The sequence below is a fragment of the Nuphar pumila genome, chromosome 6, assembly GCF_984573655.1.
Source record: "Nuphar pumila chromosome 6, dmNupPumi1.hap1.1, whole genome shotgun sequence".
NCBI lineage: Eukaryota > Viridiplantae > Streptophyta > Magnoliopsida > Nymphaeales > Nymphaeaceae > Nuphar > Nuphar pumila.
The window spans coordinates 126,900,853-126,926,867 of record NC_143254.1 but is presented as its reverse complement, the minus strand read 5'-3'; the positions used below and the strand labels follow the sequence as shown (position 1 = coordinate 126,926,867).

The 26,015-nt window shown below is 39.9% G+C and overlaps 1 protein-coding gene across 1 annotated transcript; it reads right to left on the bottom strand.

Moving 5' to 3' along the window:
- Positions 1-26,015, bottom strand: LOC149836116 (putative transcriptional regulator SLK2). The gene is made up of 10 exons (XM_090008994.1): positions 25,927-26,015; positions 24,143-25,502; positions 23,817-23,948; positions 23,557-23,605; positions 16,518-16,732; positions 16,180-16,248; positions 4,259-4,359; positions 4,067-4,160; positions 3,919-3,988; positions 1-1,132 (listed from the first exon to the last, which is right to left on the bottom strand). The coding sequence occupies exons 2-10, from the start codon at positions 25,202-25,204 to the stop codon at positions 240-242; spliced, it is 2,685 nt and encodes an 894-aa protein (XP_089865120.1). The 5' UTR covers positions 25,205-25,502; positions 25,927-26,015; the 3' UTR covers positions 1-239.

Genomic DNA, 26,015 nt, shown 5'->3' with positions numbered 1-26,015 from the left:
ATTGCAATGATCACATATCATCATATTAAACCATCAAAGGGCCCATTACATAACTGTTAGAAATGGCTAATTGATAAACTGCCAAGACCGATAACTTGAGCAAAAATAACATTGTCCTCGAGTTGTAACAGAAGGCAACTACTGGAGCTATAAACACTTTTCACTCCGTTTAAAGCTTCTGTACATAAAAATGCAGATTGTAACATTAGCATGCGACAAACATGCATGCACTCGGTATTTCAAGCCTTCCAGCCATAGCCCATGTCAGCTGGTTCGCCACTGAATATCCCATTTTCTGCAAATTCATGAGAAATATCCTGAACCAGCTCAGGCAGATGGAGGTTCTGTGACACATCTAACCTTAAACCGAAGGCGTTGTTAGCACCAAGAGACACGGGATTGCTTGCTGCATTCTTGAAACTATTGTTCCGGCTGGGTATCATACCAATAACATTATTTGCTAGGTTGCTATTTGCAAACCCTGGCCCATTAGCCACAGCAACCCTTGAAGCCAAGATTGCTGATCCACTTGTTCCTTGGAAAGCATCCTCGACTGTATTCACATTTAGATTCTGCCCACTAACAGTCTGCCCTGATGAGCCTCCATTGTTGTTCAACACATCCTGCATCAATTGCTGAAGAATGTGATGTTGCAAATGTTGGTTTTGTTGAGAAGGCTGGGGATGCATGGTTTGAAGCAAGTTAGGATTAAGTGACACCTGCTGTGCTGTAGTTGATAAACCAGCATTATTCAGAGGCACACTTTGCAGAGAGACGGGCACTGAAGAGATAGGTCCCTGGAACGGCGATGACTGTGATGGTGCCTGATTTGGACCACCAAATGAAGAGGCACCCTGTGAAAGACCATTAGAATTAGAATTTACAGAGTTCTGCCTAAGTAAGCCCGGGTACCCCGTCAATCCTACAGCAGGCTGGGGTGAGCTACTAAACACTCCACTACCTAGATGGCTGCTATTTGTATAGTTGCTTGGACCAGAATGCATATCCATCATTTTGTTGAACGTTGTTTGATCTGTAGCCATTCCATGACTCATCATCTGTTCCATCTCCTGCAATTTTCGGAGTTGAAGCTTTGAAGCTGCAGCAAGTCGAGGATAGCTCTTCAAACTTTCTGTAGGCAACACAGATAACCAGTTTCAACAGCATATCCACTTGGAACATATTTGTTGTGAGTAATTGAAAGCTCATTAGATGAAGTCAAATGCAGCTTTGACAATCACTTAAAAGTTTGAAATGTCTCAAAAAGGAATGAAAAAAATACTCGAAAGTAACAGTCAAGAATCTCCCTTCTTCCTCTTTATCTCTTTGAGCATGAAATGTTTAGCATCAGAAGTGTTCCCATGGAATCTGGTCCTAATTACACAAACTTAGCATCCTATTCAATAAACAAACTTATTAACAGAAATAATTGCAATCACATTACTGAAATTCTGTAAGCATTTCAGTAAATCCAAATCATATTGTAATTTTATACAAATTTTAAAAATTAAAAATATTTGTGACTATGAATGAACCTAAATAATTAAAATACTATTAACATTGAAATCGAGATAAAATATCATAGTTCATCATATATAAAACATTTCATCTAATATCCTAATATTCTTATTTTGTAAACTTTAACTCCAAACATAAGGGATGTAAACAGGTCGGATTCAGAGTGTATTTGGGTATTTACCGAAGTCGACTAATTGGATGATGCCCTAATCAAAGTCAGATATGGATTCGATCTCAAATAGAAAAACTCAAACTAAACAGGTTGGATTAGGAGTGTATTTACCGAGGATGAAGCCCTAATCAAAGTCATTTTTTCAGTAAAAGAATTAATTTTTTGTTAAAATCTAATGGTTAACAATTTAGAGAAAGCACATGGGAAGTGAGTGGAGGCGTGAGAAGAAGCACATGGAAAACATGAACAATGCGTCTGAGAAACATAGAAGCATGGGGAATCGAGATTCCCATGAAGTTTCGAAAGCGAAGAGTACTTCCGAAACAAGTTATGGGAAGAGCGCTTCCCACCTACCTAAGAAGCTTCCAGTAACTGTGGTTGACATCACTACTAAACACCCTAAGAGTAAACTACTTCCAAAATTTTACAATATAGATCTTCAACATTTCATTTTGAATTCGGTATGGCAATACTCAGCAGCTGTCACATGGGTACGGTACGGGAGGTATGACACGACAATTTCAAAAAATTAAGGTACAGGGACATATATATATATAAAGAGAGAGAGTTAGGGTTTGAATCTTGTATGGATCCATATTAAAAAGAAAAAGAAAAGTCTAACTTTTAAAAGAAGTCTTTTTTAAAGCTTCGTCTTGCAGAGCGCATTTGACAATTTCGAGCAAGCTCTTTATGAGACAAGCCTGAGACAAGCCACAAACGGTTCACTTCGTTTCCCAGCCATTGGAATAGGGCAACTGATTATTGATAATACAATTACTATAAGCATATTGAAATCTAATGATTAATGCTTTTCAAAAGCACTTTACTACTTGTGTTAGTTGATGTTAGCATCATCAAACTAGTGCATGAATGTTTATTTATCAGGTATAACAAGCTTATTATATAATGTAACATCCTAATTAAGTGGGTTTCTTTACAACCTGTTAAACAACTGCTTGTTTGATGGAATAAGTAATAAATGCAGTTTAATTCTGCTGCTATATATTTAATGAATATATCTGTTGATTACTGACGAGAAATAAAGAATACATGTAATAACCTGGTTAACGATCATATATTATAAAACTCACTCTCCAGGTTTCGCCCTTTTCCTTCTCTCTCTTGTTGCAGCGAGAAGAAGATGAGGGTACTCTCTCTCTCTCTCTCTCTCTCTCTCTCTCTCTCTCTCTCTTTTTCTTCTCCACGGTTCCTCCTCCTCCTCCTCCTGCTACCAAGGGTGGGAAGGTGATGGTTTCGACGGCAAAAACAAAAAAAATGAGTGGGCTTCTTTTCTTCTTCCTCCTTTCTCCCTGACTTTCACCCGAGGCAAAAAAAAAATGGGTATAAAAAAATTTAGTTTGGGTTGGTATAGAGTCTGGGTTGGACCTGACCCGGAGCAGTGCAAAACTGGTGTACCCTCACTGCATCCAGTACCAGCACCCGTGTCGACACAGGTACGGCAGCAAAAGTGTTGTCTATGTTACATAGCAGGCAAATATTCAGCACAGCAATATTCAATAGCTAAATCAAGAAAATTTTATTTTCCAAATGTAAATCTCAGTTACAGATAGACTTAAAATTAAAAAAAAATTGCAAATTGCATTAATAGAACCATAACAACTAGCATTCTTTTGTACTCATAACAATCCAGAACAATCAATCTTTGTAAAATATAAAAAACCAAACCAATAACAATTCGCTTTTTTAATTGTCTCAATCAAAACATGATCATGCTTATTGATTACAGAAAACACACAAGGCCCAAAACAGGGAAACATAGAAGGAATATACTTAAAAAGAACAAAAAAATAAAATGAATATAAGAAATTACAAAACAATGAGATAAAATAAGCAGCACACATTACTGCATTACTTGTCTTTCCATTCATGTTACTATGGATAGTTAATATAACTTTAAAAAGAGTTATAAATAATAAAATCAGGACAACCATAAACCTTAAACAAAGAAATTGCAAGGCTAGTAGAGTAATGAGAAAAAGGCAATAAACACAGCAATTACAGATATAACTGAGAAATTACAACATTTACAGGATAATAAACAGGAAATTACATAAATAACATACTAGGAGTTCGCTGCCTATTGAGAATTCCAAAAACTTTTACACATAAACAACTCAAAGATTAAAAATTGAAAGACAAAATACAGCCACAAAATTTTACAAATTATGATAAACAACAACACATATGACAGCAGTTATGAAACTTGCCAATAGGCCCAACATTGTGCTCCCGGCTGAAGTCTATCAAATCCTTCATGCTGTTGACAACCTCTGATATCTGTTTGCAGTGACAGCAAACAACAAATTCAACTTATGAAACCTTGGAACAAATAAAAGAGAGGGCGACAGAGATTACTTGCAAGCACCGTATATATCTTTTGGAAAATCCAAAGTCATTGAGTGCTTGCAACTCCAGAGCCCTTGCAAGTTGATGTCCTGCTGTAACAAACCTAAAAGAATCCACAAACTATTAATTTGTCACTTCCCTATCAAGTTCAATTTAATCTCTGCAATGATGACTCGACCCAGGCATTATTATCACACTCACATGCCACAGTTAGTTTGCAAATCCTGAGTGGAGAGCCCTGAAGATCCACTTTCAGATACAGCACTTTGATATTTCTGTGCAGCCTGTACTAGCTGATGTACCTGAAAAAGTTTTTTTTTTTAATATCAAACCTAGACCAAAATTCAGTTTTAGAAAGAATGCAGTGTTGCATAGTAGAGAACATGCAAAACCATAAAATCATAAAATGGTTTTTACCAATCAAAAGACCACCCAACAAATTTTAATAATGAAAGAAAGAGTAACAAGCCACAGAATAACCCAAACCACAAAATTGTTAGAATACATTTTGCATATGTGTATGGATCTGGATCCAGATCCATACGCATATTATATGAAACACATGTTAAATAGGATCTCATTAATGGCAGTCTTGTAATATGTATATGTTTTTACTTTATAATGTTTAGGGTTTTGGAGGTCGTGCATTGTAGTGCCGCCCCAGCCATTGTGAATTTCTCTCTCTCTCTCTCCTTATTTCCTGTGAATGAATCTGATATGGTATCAGAGCTTAGGTTAATCCTGTGCGTGAAGAAGTTCTGAAACTTGACAGATCGTGATTCTTCAGCGTGAACAGCAACCCCAGCGTGGACAGTAACAGTTCCAGCGTGAACAACAGATTCGTGATTCTTCAGCGTGAACAGCAACCCCAGATCGTGATTCTTCAACGTGAACAGCAACCTCAGCGTGAACAGCAACCCAAATCGTGATTCTTCAGCGTGAACAGCAACCCCAGATCGTGATTTTTCAGCGTGAACAGCAAACCCAGCGTGAACAGCAACCCAGATCGTGATTCTTCAGCGTGAACAGCAACCCCAGATCGTGATTCTTCAGCGTGAACAGCACCCAGCGTGGACTGTTTCAGCGTGATCATCTTCTCTTTATCTCAAATCTCATCTTCTGAATCTGAAATCTCATCTTCTGAAAGGTGGTCCCTTTTTTTTCCCTTTTTCCTTTCAGCGTGCTCATCTGGCTTTTTTCTTTTCTGTTACCCATTTTTATTATTCTCGTTCATTGGCATTTGTTTATCTTCTTCATTCCATCGTCTGTGTTGATTCCATCTTTTCCTCAACATCAATGACTGTTTTTCAGACCTGTGTTGGTTCCATTTCTCCTTTCCTTTATTGCTGTTTTAGTGTTCTTTGTGCAACACTTTTGGTAGTACAGGTATTTTTCCTCTATTCATCTTGTTTGCTTATTCATCGTTTCACTGCTATGGATTTCTCTTCGTCATCTGGTCCCTCTGCCAATTTCTTGAGTCAGCTCGTTACTGAAAAACTTACTCATTCTAATTTTTTTGACCTGGAAGAGACAAATCCTTCCTTTTATACGGAGTCAGGATCTCGATGAACATTTGGGTGGTTTAGTTCCTATGCCACCACGGCTTATTTTGCAGGAAACCAAGGATGAGAAGGGTGACACAATTACCATTTCTATTAAGAATCCAGAGTATACAGCTTGAAGGAAGCGGGATCAGTCTTTGGTTGCTTATATTACGTCAACACTCTCTCAAGAAGTGTTGGTTACTCTTTCAGATGATTGCACTGCGGCAGATCTGTGGAGTAAGCTGTCTCAGACATACTCTCATATATCAGAAGCCCGAGTTATATAATTAAAAAATGAATTTCAAAGTTTGAAGAAAGGCTTCATGACCGTCATGGAATACATAGGCCGCTTGAAGAGTATTACTGATTAATTGGCTGTTGTTGTTGGAAATGCTATTGCAGATAAAGATAAAGTTCAACAATTTCTCAATGGATTGGGTCCTGATTTTGACATGTTTACCACAACTTTATCCTGTCTTCCTCACTTGCCCACTTTTGACGACCTCCAAGCGAAACTTCTCCAGCATGAGATGATTATGAAACAAAGGGCAGAAGGAAATGAGTCAGCTCGTCCTCATTCAGTTTTGGCCATGGACACTTCTGTAGGTTTTGGACGAGGGAATGGAGGGTATCAAGGAGGCAGAGGCCGCGGACGTTTCGGGCAGGGAGGACGTGGTATCTTACCTACACCTAATATTTCAGAGGTTTTTAATACAGGGAATCAGAGGAGAGTGCCCACTTGTTTCTTATGTAACAAAAGAGGACATGTGAAAGCTGATTGTTGGTTCAATCCACAGAGGAAAACTAAACAAAATTGAGAATAAATCAACTAATGTTGTGGACACAAAAGTGCCATCCACAGATGTGCAACAACTTTTGTTATCAACATTGTCACAGATGACGATCAAGCAAAATGAACAAGGCGAATGGTATGTTGATTCAGGTACCGCCACACATGTTACGGGTAATGCGGGTAAGTTATCTCACTTATTGCCTTATTTTGAAAAAGGTAGTATAGTTACGGGAGATGGAACTTATCACTCCATTAGTCATACTGGCAATGCACATATCCCTATGTCAAAGTCCTCACTTCATTTGTCAAATGTCCTTCTTGCTCCTAATATTAAAAAGAACATTGTTTCTGTAGCTAAACTTGTTGACGATATGAATTCTTCCGTCGAATTTACTCCCTCTTCTGTTTATGTTAAGGATCTACGAACAAAGGAGACATTCGCTAAGGGAGAACGACAAGGAAACATGTACGTCTTCAAGGAGATTCCTCCAGTGTCTTCGCCCTCAGTCTCAGTCCTCCAGTTGAAGTCGTCCAAGCATTCTTCAGTGTCTTCGCCTTCAGAGTCTTTGTCTTTTCCTTCATTGGAAGTTTTTAATTCATCTCATTGTAATAAGCCAGATATTTGGCATAGTCGTTTGGGACATTGTAGTCGAGGTTTCGTTGAAAATCTTGTATCTGATGGTCTCCTTCAAAAGTCTAGTTTAAGTTCATTTTTTTATAATAATAATAAATGTTTTTCATGCGAACTCTGCAAAAGTTTTGTTCTTCCTTTTCATATTATAAATAAAAGAGCTTCAAAGTCATTTGAGATTATTTGTTCCGATGTTTGGGGACCCGCACTTATTCCTTCTCTTTCTGGCAATCGTTACTATGTTGTCTTTATTGATTCCTATTCCTGTTATACTTGGATATATTTCTTAAAACACAAGCATGAAGTTTTTCAAATATTTCGGGAATTCCATTCGATGGTCAAAACACAGTTTGCTTGTGATATTGTGCATTTACAATGTGATGGTGGAGGACAGTATTCGTCGAACGAGTTTATTGCCTTTCTTCGAGATAAAGGAATAAGCCGACAGGTTTCTTGCCCTCGTACTCCTCAACAAAATGGGGTTGCGGAGAGGAAACACAGGCATATTGTCGAGAGCGCGATGAGCATGTTACATGATAGCAATATGCCCGTTAGTCTCTGGACAGAAGTTTTTCACACATCTGCTCATATCATAAATCGTCTTCCTATGGCACTCTTGGATCGGAAATCTCCCTATTATACTTTATTTGGGCAACATCCCTCTTACGATGAACTGCGTGTTTTTGGTTGTGTATGTTATGTACATATTGATTCATCTCTGCGAAATAAGTTTCAGGACAAGGCTGTCAAGTGCAGATTTGTTGGGTATGCAGATGAATACAAAGGTTATTGATGCTATGACCCTACTACAAAACGTATTAGGACCTCCAGAAATGTTGTTTTTGATGAAAAAAAATTCAGGTCAATGACTCTGCAGTGTTGCCACCTCGAGAATTAGAAGTATATGAACTATGGATGAGTGCAGATCTTTTTGCTAATACAGGAGAAACATGTCAAACAAATTGTCCTTCCTTCGGCTTGAGTAGGGAGTTGAATGACTCACAAATGCATGGTGAATTATCTCCAGTTGAGCCACCCCCAGTAGAACGTTTCTCTGGACAGATATACACTAGATGGAACAAAAATACAGAGCCGAGGAATGTGGAGGAAAGCATCGCCAATGATTCGGCTTAAAGGTCGTCACGCATTAAGCATCCTATTCAACGATTGGTGAGTTATGAGACCTTCTCCCTTGATTTCCAGTTGTTTATGTCTCAGTTCACAAAACAGGATGAACCCACTTGTTTTAATCAAGTTCTTCAATCCCGTCATTGGACTGAAGCTATGAATGAAGAAATGGAAGCTCTTCATGAATGCCAGACTTGGGAAATAGTCCCTCGGCAGAAGGAAAGAATGTAGTTGGCTCAAAATGGGTTTATAAAACAAAGTATAAGCCTGAAGGAAGCATTGACAGATATAAGGCATGACTTGTTGCTCGAGGATTCACACAACAATATGGTGAAGACTACGATGAAACTTTTAGTCCGGTAGTCAAAATGGGTACTATTCGTGTCATTATATCCCTAGCAGTCGATCGAGGTTGGAGCCTTAGCCAGATGGATGTTAAAAATGCATTTTTGCATGGAACTTTAAAGGAAGAAGTGTATATGGAGCAACCTCCTGGTTATGCCGAGAAGGATCCTACTGCCTGGGTGTGCAAACGAAGGAAATCTCTGTATGGGTTGAAACTGGCGTCTTGTTCCTGGTTTGAAAGTTTCTCTATGCAAATTCAAAGTTATGGTTTTAGAAGATGCTCTCTGGATCACTCACTCTTTATTTGCCAAAAGGCAGACATTGTTATACTTCTTCTTATATATGTTGATGACATTGTGATCACTGGGAGTTCAGATAATCATGTGCAAGATGTGAAGCAATTTTTAATGAAAACTTTCAAAATGAAAGATTTAGGGGAGTTAAGGTACTTTCTTGGTGTGGAAGTTGACAGACAACAAGACACATTGACACTCATGCAACAAAAATACACTCTTGACCTTCTGGAAAGAGCCGGGATGACGAATTGCAAATCAGTCAGCACTCCTAGTGTATTACATCAAAGCTCTGAAGATGGTCATCTTTGTGTCAACCCTACAACGTATAGAAGTCACATGGGGATGTTACAGTACTTGACCTTTACCAGACCTAATATAGTTTATGCATGCTCCAACGGAGGGTCATATGGAAGTTGTAAAGCGCATTCTACGCTATTTAAAAGGAACTATAGGAGACGGACTTGATTATCGCAAGAACGATAATCTGCATAGAAGACATGCACTTATCACTTATACAGACGCAGATTGGGCAGGGGATCTAGATGAGAGACGATCTGTCTCTAGATATTGTGTTTATATTGGGCACAATTTAGTGTCCTGGAGCAGCAGAAAACAAAAGGCAGTGGCACGATCGAGTATAGAGACTGAATACAGATCGATAGCTGCAGGCACGGCAGAAGCCACATGAATTAGACACTTATTGAGTGATCTTGGGGAGACAATTATTCGATCATTTCTTTTATGTGACAATCAAAGCGCAATAAACATTGCATGTAATCCTATCCAGCATAGCAGAACGAAGCACATTGAGATTGATCAGTATTTGATACGGCAGAAAGTCGAGATGAAGAAGATAGAACTACGTCATGTTCGAACAGAAGATCAAGTGGCAGACCTGTTTACCAAGGGATTAACAGGATGTCAATTTTGGCTATTGAAGAGCAAGTTGTACATACTCCAAAATCACGTACAACTTGAGGGAGGGTGTTAGAATACAGTTTGCATATGCGTATGGATCTGGATCCAGATCCATATGCATATTATATGAAACACATGTTAAATAGGATCTCATTAATGGCATTCTTGTAATATGTATATGTTTTTACTTTAAAATGTTTAGGGTTTTGGAGGTCGTGCATTGTAGTGCCGCCCCACCCATTGTGAATTTCTCTCTCTCTTTCACTCTCTCTCTCTCCTTATTTCCTGTGAATGAATCTGATAAATAAGAACTTGCCGTAATAAAATAACACAATTACAAAATATATCAATGGACTCCAAGGCCAAATACACGCCACTAAGAGCAAATACACAAGCCACTAAGGCACAAGAGGGCATTCAAGAGAGAACAACATATAAAAAATATTAATTTTCATTAATAAAATGTCTTTAACAAGCATGTTTTACAATGGGAAGGAACCCACACATATATATATACATATAGAGAGAGAGAGAAAGAGAGAGAGTAATGTGTTTCTTAGGCCCCTTTTTTCGTTAGGTCTCATTAGGCCCCTTCAAAATCGTAGTTTTAAGTATTTTTTCTCACGTCTAACACCGTAGATGTGATCTATAGGTTTTGTTTAGTGGGAAGCAGCTTTTGGATCACCCGAATCTGACCTGTATACAGGTTTTTTCAGTGATCCAAAATCAATGGCTATGAAGGTACCAGTTTCATTTGGCTCAGAAAAATATGTTTTTGGTCGAAAAACATGATCCAAGAATCGATTCCCACTAAATAGAGCATGCTAAACACATCTAACGGTTCAGATCTATCATAAAACACTTGAAACCTATGGGGCAGAACGAGAAATGGGGCCTAATATGTTGAGTTCTCGTATGTATATATATATATATATATATATATATATATATATATATATATATATATATATGGAATATGTAAACCAACAAAATATGTAAACATGGGGTAAATGGAATATGTAAACCAACAAAATACGTAAACTGGTACGCACCAAAATTTTCATAGGTTTTTTTATTTTTTTCTAAAATTTTACGGTAAGGATGCTATCTAGATGCTTGATTTTATAGAAACACTCTTAGATATTAAGATGTATAAGACAGATATTTTAAGGCTTGAAAATCAATGGGTCAGAATTTTTGTAAACATTGAAGCACACAAAATCACATTTCTTTATCCAATTCCAATGATCCAATAGTTGTTTCCAAGCAAATGAACCACGCTGAATGCATCTGGAGGGTTAGATTTGCAAAAAAAACTTTGAAAATATCGTTCATACTAGTTTACATATTTTGCTGGTTTACATATTTAAGTTTTCCTAGGGAAATGTTCTAGTCAGGTTCCATTTTTGTTAGGTCCCAAGTTAGGTCCAAGCAAAAAATGCAGTTATAGGTGTTTTTTGTCCAATCTGAACCTGTAGGTGTGTTCACAATTGTTTATTTACCACTGAACATGTTTTGGGTCGAATCAATTTATCAAAAAAATTAAAAAAATTTATCATCAAATTTTACAACAATATGAGTCGGTGTTTTTTCACCCCTCTAAAAAGACGTGTGCATGAAAATTACCTAATTGAATGCATGTTGTCTGCTAAGTAGACTATGATAAACACATCTAATGGTTTCCGTCAAGCAAAAATTACTTGCAGCCACGTTTTTTGCTGGGATCTAACTTGGGGCCCAACAAAAATGAGACTTGAGTAGAACATTATATATATATATAGTGAACATTACTAGAATTTGGTAATCCCTACCGACCATTCCCAATCATGCAAGAATCTGTCCCAATCCGCTATGGGAAGTTGCCCTTGCTTAGTATTTGAAATTCTACCTTTTCCTGCCAAAGCTTGAGATTCAGAAATTTGTGAATATACATCAAGCAACAGTCTAGAGTTTTATGGCTGTCAAACCATTCCAACAAGAATATGTTACCATAGTATAGAATCTTGCTAACTCGCATTCGATATTCATGATTAGGATTCAGAATCACTAATGAAGCACCAGTTTCATATCCTCTCTCAGTCATCTTTTCTTCTTTTCAAAGAATTGTAACAGAAATGAATTGAATTGGTGTGACACATAAGGTTAGAGGGGGCTTATTTGATGTTTCCATATGGGATAATTTGAAGGAGTTAGTAGAATTGATGGTTAGCCATGGAAAGAGTCAATGGTTAACCGTGGGAAGAGCCGCTTTCTCAAGAACAAGGAGAGAAACGAGGGAAGAGTTCATGGGCAACAGAATAGGTAATATAGCCATGATTAAGACACCCAAAATAAACTCTTTCCAAAAGGAAACAAATAGGAATGCCAAAGCTTGAAAAGCAAGGCAGACCTTATCAAAGAAACCTCATCGGAAAATACCAATAAGGAATCTGCCAATAAAGGAACTTGATGAATAGGAAAGGATGATACTTTTCTAGAACAGCTTATATTCAGTTTCAGGAACATGTCAGCCTTAGGAAAACCAGAGGAAAACTTTCCCAAACAATGCCTATTCAATTTATTAAATAATGATGATGATTTCCAAAACAGCATGTACATGGCTGTGTGAAATACGTTGAAAGTTTCCAAGAATAACTTGTATTTACCCATAGGAAATACGCTAACTATTTTCAGAAAGACGTAAATAAGTTGGATTAGGCATAAATATATTGCTATTTTCAGCCTCTGAAAAAGGAAGATCCAAACAGATCTTGCAAGCCACAGAATGGGTGCTAACCTATGTCACATGGACTCGGCAAACCGGTTGCCGCACCCGCGTCGACACGATGCGACGCGGGTGCGCGTGCGGCACCCGATGCAGTCAACCGGACCCTGAGTGCGTTGACCGCACCCAAGGTCATTTGTGTCCACTTTTTAGACTTAAAAAAAAATCTCGATGAAATATGTTGTGGAGGAGAGTTTTGCCCTAATCCTCTATTCCCAACCTTGCCTCTTGAAGCCTCCGCCGATCGACCTCTGCCGGACCCCGACGTCGCTACAGACCGCTCCGTCGGACCGCTCCTCCTCAGGTACGCTCCCTCCTCTCCGACTCCCTCTGCTCTCCTCCTCTCCTCTGCTCTCCTCTTTGACCCCTCTCCTGCACAAAGAGGGCGCAGGGAGGACGCTCGGCCCCTCTCCTGCCAACAGGGAGCGTAGGGAGGGGGCTCGGCCCCTCCCCTGCCAACAGAGAGCGCAAAAGGGGGCTCGACCCCTCCCCTGCATAAAGAGGGCGCAGGGAAGGGGCTCGGCCCCTCCTCGGCCAACTGAGAGTGTAGGGCTTGCGCTCAACGATAGGAAATTGGCGTCGTCGGGGGATTCTCCGCCGATGGCGTTTGGTTTCTTCGATGATGAGATCAGCGTGGAGTTGAATCGGCAGGAGGCAGAAGTCGAGCAGTTGCTGAAAATACAGGTATTTGCTTTGTTTGCATTCTTATCCGTCGTTTTTGCATTTGTTATGATGGCGTTTAGAATTGAATTGCTTCAAACTCATGTTGGGTTGATGAAATTTTTAGGCATTGAGAATGGAACTCGATCAGAAAGGGTTCCTTTTTGCATCTTTTTGGTTTCTTAGTCGATCAATTGTGTGTGTTCGGTTTTTAGAATTTCTTTGGGTTCAAATTCAAAGGAAAACGCTTCCAATTTGGGAGGAAATCTTTGGTTATTTCCTTTAAAACATTGGATTATATGCTGAAAAAATTCTTTATTCTTCTTTTACTATTGTTGTGACACTACTGAGCATGAATATTCGTGAGAAAATTATGCAAACAATGAGGTAGTGAGCATTTTTTGCTTCTTAACTTTCGACGTGGCTGAAGGTTTAGTCTGATTGGTTTCAAGGCATTTGATAATAATGCCTCTTTGGTGTAATTTTTTGTTGGGTTGTGTGTTGTTTAGTGTTGGTGCCCGTGGTGCCATTTTCATTGCTGATGCGGTCACCCAAAAATTAAGGAGTCCAAGCAAAGCAACCAAGCAATGGTTGCTTGTTGGTTCCGTATTTGTGTTAGTTTAAGACTATGTCACATGGGTGCGAGTGCGGGTGCGGGTGCGGGGATGCGGCACTTTCAAAAATCTTGGGTGCGGGGGTGCGGCAAAATAAAAATAAATAAATATATATATAGAGAGAGAGAGAGAGAAGAGGGGTCCGAGGGTTCCCCCCAGTGCGGGTCCCTCGTCCCCAAAAAATTAGCCGCCTTCAGTGTACATCTCAACTGTTGATCTTAAGAGATAGATGGCCGGCAAATGAATGGGGTCCACGTGAACGAGTTCAACGATGGATGTGGCGCCCAATAGCAATGGACGACTCTGATTTGATTTGTGCCACCCGCCTTCCCGCCTTAAACCCAACAAAGTCTGGTGGAGGCTTAAGAGAGATATACGAAAAGAAATACGTCAATGGGTCCACGTATTTCTTACACACGTGGAAGCAATTTATTGGGTGGTCGGCGATTAACCGAGAGCAAGGGCGTTTTATTCGGCCTCGGGGTCCGCTCTCCGGACAAGACCGCTAAAGGTTTCTGGTTTTCAAAAGTGGCTTTCGAGCGAGGGAGAGTGAAAATCGTCGATCTCCCACCCCTATAAAAGTGAAACCCTCAGGCGCCAAAAGAGAGAGAGAGTGGAAGGGGAGAGCGGCCATTCCCGACGACGATCGGAAGGTAACGTCGGAATCTGAGGCTTCAGATGAATCTCTGGCGGGAGATCGCGGGGTTCCTCCTTCGTTTGGATCTCACAAATTTTGCTCTTTCGTGCTTCTTTGCTTCAGATCCCTATCTCAACGAGGAGATCGTTGCGCGTAGCGTTTTCTCCAGGGTTTCGGGGATGGGAAGGGGGAAGATCGTGATCAGGAGGATCGACAACACGACGAGCCAACAGGTGACGTTCTCAAAGCAGAGAAACGACTTGCTGAAGAAGGCGAGGAAGTTGGCCATCCTCTGCGACGCCGATGCAGGCCTGGTCATCTTCTCCAACACGGGGAAGCTTTACGATTTCCTCACCGGGTGCGTTGACCACACCCAGGGTCGAGTTGACCGCACTGGGTGCCGCACCAACACCCGCATCGCGTCGACGTGGCTGCGGCACTTGTCTGGCCGAATCCCTGTGACATAGGTTTAAGAGTGATTCAGGTTGAGTTTCTTGATTATTTAAATTTCCTGTCAATAACAAATCTCAAACTCACTTCAATGATTGTTTCTACTGTTGGGCAACAATGATCAACATGAACAGAATGTTGGAAGCAAGTGTGCATTTTCACTCTTTTCTACCACTTTCTGATAAGTTTAGTGTTTAGTCCAATGGTTTTGGGGTGATGGGTGAGGGAAAAAAATGTATGCTTGGTCGGGCCTTTCATTGCTTAATGAAAAATAATAAAGAAAACAAAAACTGAATTTAATGTTGATAAGGAATTTTGATGAATCACTATTTCTTTTCATTGTCTGACAATACTAACCGATGCTTAGGGTGAATTTTGCATGCATGATGAATGATATTATGACAATGTTAACTCTTAAAACTTCAAAATTATATATATATGTATATATATAATATAATATATATATATATAAGTTTTTACATTTTTGCCCCACCGCACCCCCCACCCAAGGTTTTTTAAAGTGCCACATCCCCGCACCCGCACCCGCACCCATGTGACATAGGTGCTAACAATTGCCTGAAAATGGCAGATCCGTTGCAGGATGATGTTCACAAAGCAACAACAAACTTGATTAGGGTCTTTGGGTGTGCTGGAGAGCCCAGAAATTGAAGTAGAACATGGCTAGATCCAAGAAGCTACGGTACTATTGATATTATAGTAATTAAAACCGAGATAAATGTAAATGGCTTTAGAGCTTGTCAGAATAGGCGATCCAAAGGAGATCTCATTTTCTACCAAAGATGCAGTCACCAAGAAACATAAAGATTACCAGCAGCCACGATATGTTTTATCAGAGCCATGCAGATCTGACTTTATAATGTATGTTGGACGAAAAAAGGGACTGTGAAAGACTGAAGAAAATAGATAGAGGGGAGAAACACAAGGGAAAAAGAGAAAGAGCAAGGGATATGACAGCGAATAAAGTAAGATATCTATTTTGACCACGAATGTATCTACAAGTTGATTGAAATGGATTAATGGATAAAATGGGTCAACTCAAGTCCCAAACTCAGATGACACATACCCAAAGTACCCAAGTACCAATGTGGATAAGCCATGGGTACAAGGGGCTGGTAGAAGTACCCATGCTACAAAGATACTGACAAATTTTTTCTATGATTGTGACATAAAATGCTGCAATATTTTTACAAGTATTTTCATTCTTATCTAAAATAGTATGGTCAAAATTGCCAAAAAAACATTTGTTAGCTTATAATGTAACTCATGCAATAATAAAGTTGTGGAGCTGCTTAGCATAGCATATGTAAACATGCAGTAATACCTGAGGTGCTACTAATCTACGAAGCAAAAGCTCCTCGTGACGCCGAGTGCAGAATTCCCAAGACAAAATCTGAAACCAAAGAAAGTACCTTTAGAAAATCCTTACAGTGTAATGCCTACAAGATATGCAGTGGCCAAATAGAAGCAGAAAGCTTAGTCCCATCTTATCATGCTGCCAGTAACACTTTTTTCTTAAGCAAAAAAAGGTGAGAAATCTTGGAGAGCAGGACACATTTCTAAATCCATAGCTGAGTTAAGAAATTATTCTCCTAACAGATGAAATCCTTTAAGAATACAGAAAATGCTAAACATTAACAACTACCAAGGGAAGTTGCTTACCTTCATATCAGGACTGAAAACAATGCGAAGTTGACCTTCACGAACAACACGGGTCTTCTCGTAGACACTTTCTTGGACAGCTTTTGTACACTCCAACAACATAATCCCTGAAGGAAGCCTGTGCTCTTGGGGCATGTCCACAAACAAAAGCTCATCGAGGACACCACTGTCAAACTTTATTTTGTTGAGCCTAGGAAGCACCTCAACAGTAGCTTCTGCCCCATATCCAAGAGAAGATGGCTTTTGTTAACACAGTTAACAGAAATAGCTTTAAAATGGATAAATGAATGATTTACATTCTTTTTGTAGAGAGTCATGTAAATTACCAAATTCCTATTAAATGTCACTCAGGAATAGTAAGTAAATATATGATAAGAGTAAAAATACCCAATGTGAACCACAAAATCAAAAAGAAAAGGCAAACAAACTTCATAAGCTAATAACTTCTTTTTTCAAAGTTAAAAGAGGAACCAAGAACTTCATAAATTAAACATGTTAAGCAAAGAGTAGCAAATAAAGGATGTGCTATACTGCTATTGCTTGTCCATGGCAGCATTCACATAACAAACCTGGATATTAGAAATTTAATATATCATATAGTATTCTACCTTGTTAGGACCATCCTGCATTTCAAGACTAGCAGCAGAATTTTCACAAACCAATGTTCTCATTTCTCAAGTCTTTTTCCATTGAGACTAATCAAATCTACTTCGCCTGGAGAAGTTCAAGCAAATAGACATTTTAGTTTGGCAACATCCTAGCTAGAAACTACAGTTTCTAGCCTGTTATGCACCAGCTACAGGCCATCAAAGGAAAAAAGTACAACATTTTCCGACATAAGGCTTATTCAGCATTAGACACGGTAACTTAGACTTATATCATGCCAAAAGGTAAAACATTAAAACTAACCAACATCAAGAAATATTAGTGACATTATGTATTAAGTCATATAATCTTCTATTTTGGAAAGTGTCTTACCGTAAGTAACAAATACGGCCCAGTTCAAGATGGGCTTTTGCCCAGCCCTAGGTGCAGCTAGTAGATAATTATGCCCCAGAGTGGGCCTTGGATTTTTTTGCTTCTTTTCATTATGACTCACCCAGCCCTATGCCCTGATAAGGCAACTAAATCTTTACCAAACCGTCCTGAGCAGTTGCCACTATGCTCATACCACACCAGTTTGGAAACCAGACCCTATAAGGGTCGACATGGTCAGTTTCCTTATCTCATTCATCAAACCAAAAAAGAAACAACGAATTGTGTGCAAGAAATCCAAAATGAAAAGGAAACAAAACAGTGCATCAGTCGTCCTACCCAAGATGTGCATAAGACTCCTAAAACTGAACCCATTGCCAAACAGAGTATCAAAAAGCAAGATATTTCCAAGAGACACGTAAGGAAAGGTGTTTTAGAAACATGGAAACATTTATCCCTTGCTGTACCTTGAAGAATGAATAGTGGAACCCTTCTCTCGTGAGATTCAAGAGAGAGAAAGAGATATCGTGGATGTAGGTATAAGACTGAACCACGTTAAACCTGAGTTGAGTGTGTGTGAATTGTTTCTTGCCTGTGCCGTGGTTGATTCTCTGTTCTCTTTTATATCAGAGATTCGTCTTGGGCAGATTATGGCTTCTCCAAAAACTTCGGGTTCTGAGCAAAATTCATCAGGCAACAGCAGCACACTTGAGATAAGTACCACTCCATTGTTCTCTTCTCCCTGCTCCCAACTCCTTGCAATATTTTTCTTGCAACAAAACTTACTACAGAAAACTATGTGATCTGGGAATCACAACTGACCCCCCTGCTGAAATCATATGATCTATAAGGGTTGGTTGATGGCACAAATCCATGTCCGGATTATTTTATTTCACAGGGAGACTCTCAAGTCATCAACCCTGAATGTCTCTTGGAAACGAAGAGACCAGTTATTATTAAGCTGGATTCTCTCCCCTCTCTCTGAACAAGTTCATACTCAAGTTATTGAATTGAGAACATCCCTTGAAGTATGGAACGCTCTTAGAGACTCCTATGCACAGTGTTCACGTGCTAAGGTTACGTAGTTGATGGGACAGCTGCAAATAATGAAAAAAGGGACCAAAACCATTGAAAAATATTTACAAAAAGCCAATCCTATTTCCTATCAGTTGGCCATGGCCTCTAAACCTATTAGTGATGATGAATTTATAACATATGACCTGAGAGGACTACCAGAGGAATATGCTGACTTTCGGAGGAAAAAACAAACCAGATTGAGGTCAATCTTGTTGACAAAAACACTGGTAAAAAGGAAGGCAACAGGAACTTCAGAGGTGCATCATATAATTGGTTCAGGGGCAGGGCTATACGACCCCCATTTTGGTGCTCATCTGGACGATTTTCTGACCATGGACAGCAGCAAAACTATCAGCCGGCCAATCAGTCCGCCAAAGCATCAAGTCTTTGTCAGTTGTGTGATAAGTTCAGTCATACTGCTAAACAGTGCAGGTCGCTTAATGTGAACCAGCCAGCATCTTATTTAGATATAACCCTGCATATAATGAGGATGCATGGTACCCAGATTCCGGAGCCTCTCACCATGTTTTCCCATATCTGAATTCTCTCAATGTTCAATCCGAGTATTATGGAGACGATACCGTCAAAGTTGGAAATGGTAATGGTTTGAAAATCCTACACACTGGACGTTCTACTTTGCATTCTGCTTCATCGGATTTTATGTTGAAAAATATTTTACATGTCCCTAAAATTACTAAACGCTTGCTCTCTATTCAAAGATTCACAAAGGACAATCAAGTGATCTTCGAGTTCCACCCTCATCACTGCAGCGTGAAGGATGCTCGAACAGGAAAAGAACTTTTACAAGGATTCAGCAAAAATGGCCTTTATTCAATAAATTTTCAGGAACATCCTTCCAATAAGGAGGTCAATGTTGGTGAGCCTGCCACCATCGATCAGTGGCATCACGGACTCGGACATCCTTCTTTTCGGATTGTTCAAAGTGCGATTCATAGATTTGGACTTCCATTTATTAATAAATGTGCTCAGTCTGTGTGTTCTGATTGTCAAATGGGAAAATCGCATAAACTCCCATTTTCAAAATCCATGCATGTTGCCTTCAAACCACTTGAGATAGCTTTTTCTGATGTTTGGTGACCAGCCACTGTCATAGTCTCTCGAGGCGCTAAGTAATATGTTATTTTCATAGATGTATATTCTAAGTTTGCTCAGTTATATTTGATTTCTCCTTGGTTATATTTGATTTCTCAAAACTTGGATGTTCTTCATGCTTTTAGAAAATTCAAGGTGCTTGTTCAAAATTTGGTGGGGAAGAAAATAAAATACTTTCAATCAGATGGTGGAGGTGAATTTCAAGCTTTGGACCCTTTTTCTAAAAGAAAGTGGCATTGAACATAGAGTCTCATCAGGATTGTCTCTCATGGCCCATGCTAATATCCCCACTAGATTTTGGAATCATGCCTTTGCCACAGTCGTTTACCTCATAAATAGGCTCCCCACTCCTAACCTTGGTCAAAAAAACCCTCTTGAACTTTTTCTCAAAAAGAAACCAGATTACAAGTTTCTCAAAACCTTTGGCTATGCTTGCTACCCAAACCTTAGGCCCTATCGTAAGCACAAATTCGACTACAAGTCCAAAATTCATGTGTTTCTTGGCTACAGTCCTCAACACCATGGGTATCCTTGTTTTGATCTCAGTGTTGAAAGTATTGCACTGTATCATACGATACGTATTGTTACTTTGGGAAAAAATGATACGATACACACTTGTATCTCGATACGAGTGTGTATCATATATGTATCAGGTGTATCGTAAGATACAACCCTTATCGCATGATACATGTCTTCTTTTTTTAACATATTTCATAACCTTGGTTGTTTTGTCTATGTATGGCATTGTTCTTGAATCTTGTGAGACATGCACACAGTGTTATCTATGATTCTATATTAGTTGATGTTTGATGATGTCTTATGTAGCTCAGAGAGACATAAATGTCATTTTATGGTTGTATTTTGTGCAATTTATCATTATTTCATGTGTTATGATTTTTTTATAATTTTTGCTAATTTTTTTCTGATTTTTTTGAATTTTTTAATTAAAAATTTATGATACATTTACGATACGATACGGTGTTACTTTGATCCCGATTGATATGGGTAACGATACGATACTTACAACATTGGTACCAACAAGACCATCATATCTCGTCATGTCATATTTGATGAAAATATTTTTTCCTTCAAGATTAGTCAACCCGCTTCTCCAATACATTACCAACTTGTGCATCTGGTCACTATTCCATTGCCTCCTCCTCCTTATCCTATTAGTGTAGTTAACACCAGCTCTGTGAGCCCTAGTTCATTTGCTCTTGTTGACTCTCCTTTCACTTTACCCGAGTCCCTACCCTCCCTCACTACAACTTCACCAAAAAGCTCAGTGGTTCATGACATTTCATCTTTCTCCCTACCCCTTGCAAAACCCCAACATACCCATCATATGATCACTCATGCCTAAGATGGCATGCTCCGGCCTAAAGTCTTTACCATTAGTCTCCACTCTCTTCCCATTGCCCTCCTTACTAAGTTGACGTTCGACCTTGAATCGTCTACCTGTAAACAGGCCTCTCAAAATCCACACTGGCAGTTGGCTATGCAACAAGAGTTTGATGCTCTCCTTATAAATCGCAGTTGGTCCCTTGTAACTCCTCACCCATCTCAAAATATTGTTTGTTGTAAGGGGTCTCTCGTATAAAACGTCAGGTTGATAGGACCCTTGAGAGGTACAAAGCTCGCCTTATTGCCAAAGGGTTTCACCAAGAAGGAGTTGATTTCTTTGAAACCTTCGGTCCTATTATCAAACCCGCCACTATCCGAATTATGTGTAACATCACACTTGGTCACTCTCTTGGCCTATTCGGCAACTTGATGTCAACAATGCTTTCTTAAATAGCACTCTTGAGGAGACTGTCGACATGGCTCAACCACCTGGGTTTCAAAGCTCTAAATATTCTGACTATGCCTGCAAACTTCATAAAGCATTGTATGGTCTTCGTCAAGCTCTAAGAGCCTGGTTTCAACGCCTTAGCATTGCTCTTCTTTCTTATGGCTTTCATAGCTCCAGGACAGACTCATTCCTTTTTATTTTGACTCAAGGCTCTCTTCGAATGTATGTCTTTGTTTATGTTTATGATATTTTAATAACTGGGAACTCTCCCGCGCAAGTGCAGTCATTCATTCACTACCTCGGCAAGCAAATTCCCCTCAAGGACCTTAGTGACCTCCATTTTTTTCTTGGCATTGAAGCAACTCATAACTCAAAGGGATTTTTCACAATGGAGGTATATATTGGATCTTCTCATGCCCACGAATATGCTTGAAGCCAAGCCCATGTCCACACCTATGGCTGCCTCTACTAAGCTTTTTGCTTTCTCTGGCTCGCCATTTAACAATCCTTCATTATATCGAAGCGTTGTTGGTGCTCTACGATATGTTACTCTGACCTGCCCTAATCTCTCATTTCCTGGCAATTGGGTATGTCAGTATATGCATGCTCCCACTTTCGGGCACTGGGTTGTTGTCAAAAGAATTCTTCGATATCTCAACTTCACCATCCAATATGGCCTCCAACTCTTTCACAGCACTAGTCGTTGCCTATCGGTTTACTCTGATGCTGACTAGGCTGGCTCACCAGATGATCGCAAGTCTACTTCAGCTTATGATGTTTATCTTGGCCCTAACCTTATCTCCTGGAGCTCCAAAAAGCAGCACGTCCTCTCCTGCTCGAACAATGAATCTGAATATCGGGTTGTGGCCAATAATGCCACTGAGTCCACATGGATGCAACATCTTTTGTTTGAACTTGGCCATCACCTTACTCAAATTCCCACTATCTATTGCGACAATGTTTCTTCCACGTACTTGGCTGCTCACCCCACCTTGCATAGCAGGAGCAATCATATCGAACTGGATGTCCACTTTGTTCATGATAAAGTTGCCAATTGCAGTCTATCTGTTCAACATTTTCCCACTTATGATCAGATCGTTGATCTTGTTACCAAACCTCTATCGGCTCAACGGTTTAATTTTATGTGGTCCAAGATCAACATCACCAAGGAACTATTGATCTTGGGGGGGGGGGGGGGGGGGGGGGGGGTGATAAGGCAACTAAATCTTCACCAAACCATCCAGAGCAGTTGCCACTATGCTCATACCACACCAGTTTGGAAACCAGACCCTATAAGGGTTGACATGGTCAGTTTCCTCATCTCATTCATCAAACCAGCAAGGAAACAAAGGAATGTGTGCAAGAAATCCAAAATGAAAAGGAAACAAAACAGTGCATGAGTCGTCCTACCCAAGATGTGCATAAGACTCCTAAAACTGAACCCATTGTCAGAGTATCAAAGAGCAAGATATTTCCAAGAGACACGTAAGGAAAGGTGTTTTAGAAACATGTAAACATTTATCTCTTGCAGTACCTTGAAGAATAAATAGTGGAACCTTTCTCTCATGAGATTCAAGAGTGAGAGAAAGAGATATCATGGATGTAGGTCTAAGACCAAACCACGTTAAACCTGAGTTGAGTGTGTGTGAATTGTTTCTTGCCTGTGCCATGGTTGATTCTCTGGTCTCTGCATTTTCTCATTGTGCTGGCAATATTTTATGCCCAGGCCCAAAGTTAGGGTCAAAGCCTGACTAAACAAGGCCTGGCCCAAGTCCTGCAACCTAACAGGCCATGAAAGATTGGCTTGATCTTGCTCCCTTCCCCAGAATTTAACAGGTTCATCCAAGTCCAACTCATGCCCAGCTAGACTCAGCCCAATGCACACACCTAACAACATCAACCACTAAATGTCTCAATATTAATTGAGATATTACAGATTCATGAAAAATAAATATATTCCTTGAAAAATCAGGGGGAACAAAACACGATATAATGAAGACCACAAAAAGCTAAAGAGAAGAAAGAAATAACAAAGTATGAATATCACTGCCATAGATAGAGTTACAGCTTGGATGTACGAACCAAATCCCTTTCCTGATTTAGATCCACAAATCTCACACTGCCACACATCCTGCCAAAGAATAAGCAAAATGTATCATTCTTAATAAATCCAGAAACCAGACTCCAGGTTAAGATGTCTCCAACATAAATTTTATAACCTTCAAAAGCACCAATAACTTATGTATATCTCGATAATGAACTAAGAGATGCATGTATAAACAACTGATTGTGCACAGAATATTCTAAAGAAAGCTACCAGATATCAGAACCAAAAGACTGACCATAGCAGATTGTGGGAACACACCAAGGGCATTGTGTCCTACATTATCATACGATGACAAGCACCAACTTTTCTTAGCACGTGGGGCAAAATATTCAGCCACAAATTTTCTCCAGTAAAGAATGTTATTATCCTGAACAAGGAAAGAAAAGCATTAGAAATGCCATAGCTTTTACAAAATTGAGGGTACAAGCAAAAAATGAATCAGGAATGTCTGCAGATCAAGCAGATATTTTTTTATGTGCAAAATCTGCTCCATGCATACACACTTCTAAGACCTCTCAAGGAAAAATCTATCCTTGAAACAATTTAGTCCAGGTAACTCACAGCTGGTCTTTGGCGCTGATGAAATATGTACTTCATAAGCCGGAGAGCACAAGCCCCACTTTCATAGGGCCTCTTCACACCAGATGTTGGCTGCATATTTTGCTGTTGCAAATGATGGCGAAGTTGCTGCTGTTGCTGTGGCTGCTGTACATGGGTTCGCTGCATTGGCATCATAGGCTGCTGCTGCTGCAATTGTTGCTGGTGCAACTGATCCCGCTGCAAAAACCTCTGCTGCTGAAGCGCTGCTTGCAATTGGGGGCTAATGCCCTGCAACTGAATGGAATCTTGCTGCTGAAGCTGAGCTGCCAGCCCAGAATCTGATCTTTGGAGCAACTGCTGAATGAGATGCTGCTGCAACAGATCATCTTGTCGGGCATCAAGCCTGCACTTCTGCATCTGGTTATGCTGAATAAGCATGCTTTTGGAGTCCTGATTAAAAGCAGAAAGCGCCTGGCTAGTAAGCTGCTGCATGGCTTGCTGATTGATATAAGGTGCCTGATGGTTCCCTAGTTGAGAGCCCGCCGTCAGGACCTGAACCATCTGCGAAACAGCCTGCTGCTGATGGGATGGTTGTATGGTGGCTTGTGATGTTGCAGAGGAAGCCCCTTGTTGCCTCTGCTGTATCTGTTGAGAATTTTGATCTTGGTGAGGATCCATTCTATTCACAGAAGATCCACTCTGCTGCACGATTGAGGATCCTTCCACAATTGAAGAGCCAGATATGCTTATGTTACCCGATGAAAATGACATGGGTGATGCAGGAAGCCGCATGTAAGAGTCCGCATTGATGTTGGCACTTCTCTGAAGATGGTCACCCCCAGAGAGTGCAGAATTGGCGTCAGTTACCAATGAGCTAGCCCCAACGCTCGGTCCAGAGTTCCCCCCGCTGTTCAACACACGGTTCATGTCACCTGCAACAGGTCCAGGATTCCCCCTTCCAGAGCCAGTAATGGAAGCCGACGAGTTACCGATACTAGGGCTTAGTTGCGAGCTAGCAGCGCACTGGGCCTGGCTGCCTCCTTGAAAAAATACGCCCGAAGAGGATGAAGATTGAGTTGGCATCCAGCCACCCGAGGCGGAGCCACAGAGGGCACCGCCACCGGCTGATGGCCGGAATCCAGATAGCTATCCAATGCCAACCTAACTTTCTCTTCTTCAAAAAAACGAAAAAAATCAATCTTTCAGCCAACAACCTTCCAATGCGATCATGCAACAAACAACCCAACCAGCAAAACCCTAAAGCTCCAAGAAAACCCCTTCCTCCAAAAACTCCGAAATTTCTCTATTTTCCACAAGACCCATAGAAACCCTAGCTTAAAATTTCTCCCAAACGAACCTCGATCACTCTCGCCCTGCAGCTCTGCACATGCACACTACCAAGTCATAAACTCAACCTGACCACCGAAACTTCCTCACAAAGAAAGAATCCTAGAGCAACAATAAACCAAGACGAAACGCACTGAACCCTAACAATGATCAAGGGTTTTTAAAAACACGTCCTAACCCAAGAAAAAAAGACCATATCTACCCCAATAAAACCCTAAAAAATCGCATATCGATCAAAATTTCATCCAAACACACGATCAATATCCAAATTTCAAAATATGAACCAGAAAAATCGAATTCCCCTCCAGAAAAAACAAATTCCTAGACGAAATTAAAGCTAATAGGAAAGAAATTTCTTTGTCTACGCCTAAAATTGATCAAAACTCACCCCAATAAAAACTATCAAAATTTATAAATAGAAAGCAAATCAAAGAAAAGAAGAAAGATTTCGAGTCTACCTTAATTCTTAGCGTCTAAGATTTTTTTTTTTTCACCATGAGAAAAAAAAAAGATTATTTTTCGCCTCTTCTTTTCTTTAGTCCCCTCC